At 40.8% G+C, this 1,093-nt stretch overlaps 1 protein-coding gene across 1 annotated transcript; it reads left to right on the forward strand.

Moving 5' to 3' along the window:
- Positions 1-263: 263 nt before the first annotated feature.
- On the forward strand, positions 264-1,085 carry LOC111650004 (odorant receptor 131-2-like; the record flags this gene model as incomplete). Its single annotated transcript, XM_023399745.2, has 1 exon — positions 264-1,085. A coding segment is annotated over exon 1 (822 nt), but the record flags the coding sequence as incomplete, so codon positions are not given.
- Positions 1,086-1,093: the final 8 nt, after the last annotated feature.

Consider the following 1,093-nt stretch of genomic DNA (forward strand, 5'->3'; position numbering starts at 1 on the left):
TACAAGCAAGACACGTTCTGCTCTCATTCCCAATACTGAGAATAGAACATGGACCACACTATTGGGTGTCCACATAGTGTCATGAAGTGGGTGGGTAAACTGAGCTAAGATATAGCATGTGAGGACAGACAAGCCCTGCAGACCAGCTCTGCTCACATGGAATTAACCATGGACTCTAAACTGCTAACTGTCGGCACAGGGAAAATGCACATGAATAATTTTCTGATTTACAAGCAAATGTAAAAGGTATCTGTACTCTAAAGATGATATGTCTTCACTGTTTTAGGAATGCAAACTGCAAAAAAAGTGTTGTGCTCTTGTGTTTAAATTACATCAACAGATTCATATTTAATTTTTATCTTAAATGCTTCTCTAAAATGTCATATGCAAACCAATCTCAGACTCTCAATATCATCAATCTCAACATCACTGGTCAACAGTATCAGGGATTGCTGGAAAGAGTCTTGTTTTCCACTCTGATTGGAATGCCATGCTGTGTGTTCCTCTTCATCAATGGCACCATGCTTTTTACCCTGAGGAGTAAACTGGTGTTTCGGGAGACCTCCCGTTACATTCTTCTGTATAACCTCCTTTTTGCAGACACTGCTCAGTTGGCATTTAGCCAGTTACTATATATATTTGCTACTTGTAGAATAATGCTGACATATCCAGTGTGTGGTGTTCTTTGCATGTTCACCACACTAACAAATGACATCTCTCCTCTCACACTGGTGGTGATGTCTCTGGAGAGATATGTAGCTGTGTGCTACCCACTGAGGCACGCTACCATCGCCACCATCAGAAACACAGCAGTGGCTATCATTGTGGTTTGGGCCATTAGTTTGCTAAATGTCTTCACTCGAATTCTTTTACTCTTAAATTTTCCATTTAAAGACCTGGAGAGCCTGCAGATGACAGATGTTTGCTCTAATATACAAATGTTGCTTGATCCAATAACTGATCATTATGACAAAGCCTACACTTACTGTCTGTTTGTATCTGCTACTGTGGCAATCATTTCGTCTTATATTGGTGTGATGATAGCAGCCAGGTCAGCCTCTGCAGACAAAGCTTCAGCTCATAAGGCTCGTAA

Source organism: Seriola lalandi, unplaced genomic scaffold, assembly GCF_002814215.2.
Source record: "Seriola lalandi dorsalis isolate HSWRI2012SDOR001 ecotype SW California unplaced genomic scaffold, Sedor1 jcf7180002052118, whole genome shotgun sequence".
NCBI classification, from domain to species: domain Eukaryota; kingdom Metazoa; phylum Chordata; class Actinopteri; order Carangiformes; family Carangidae; genus Seriola; species Seriola lalandi.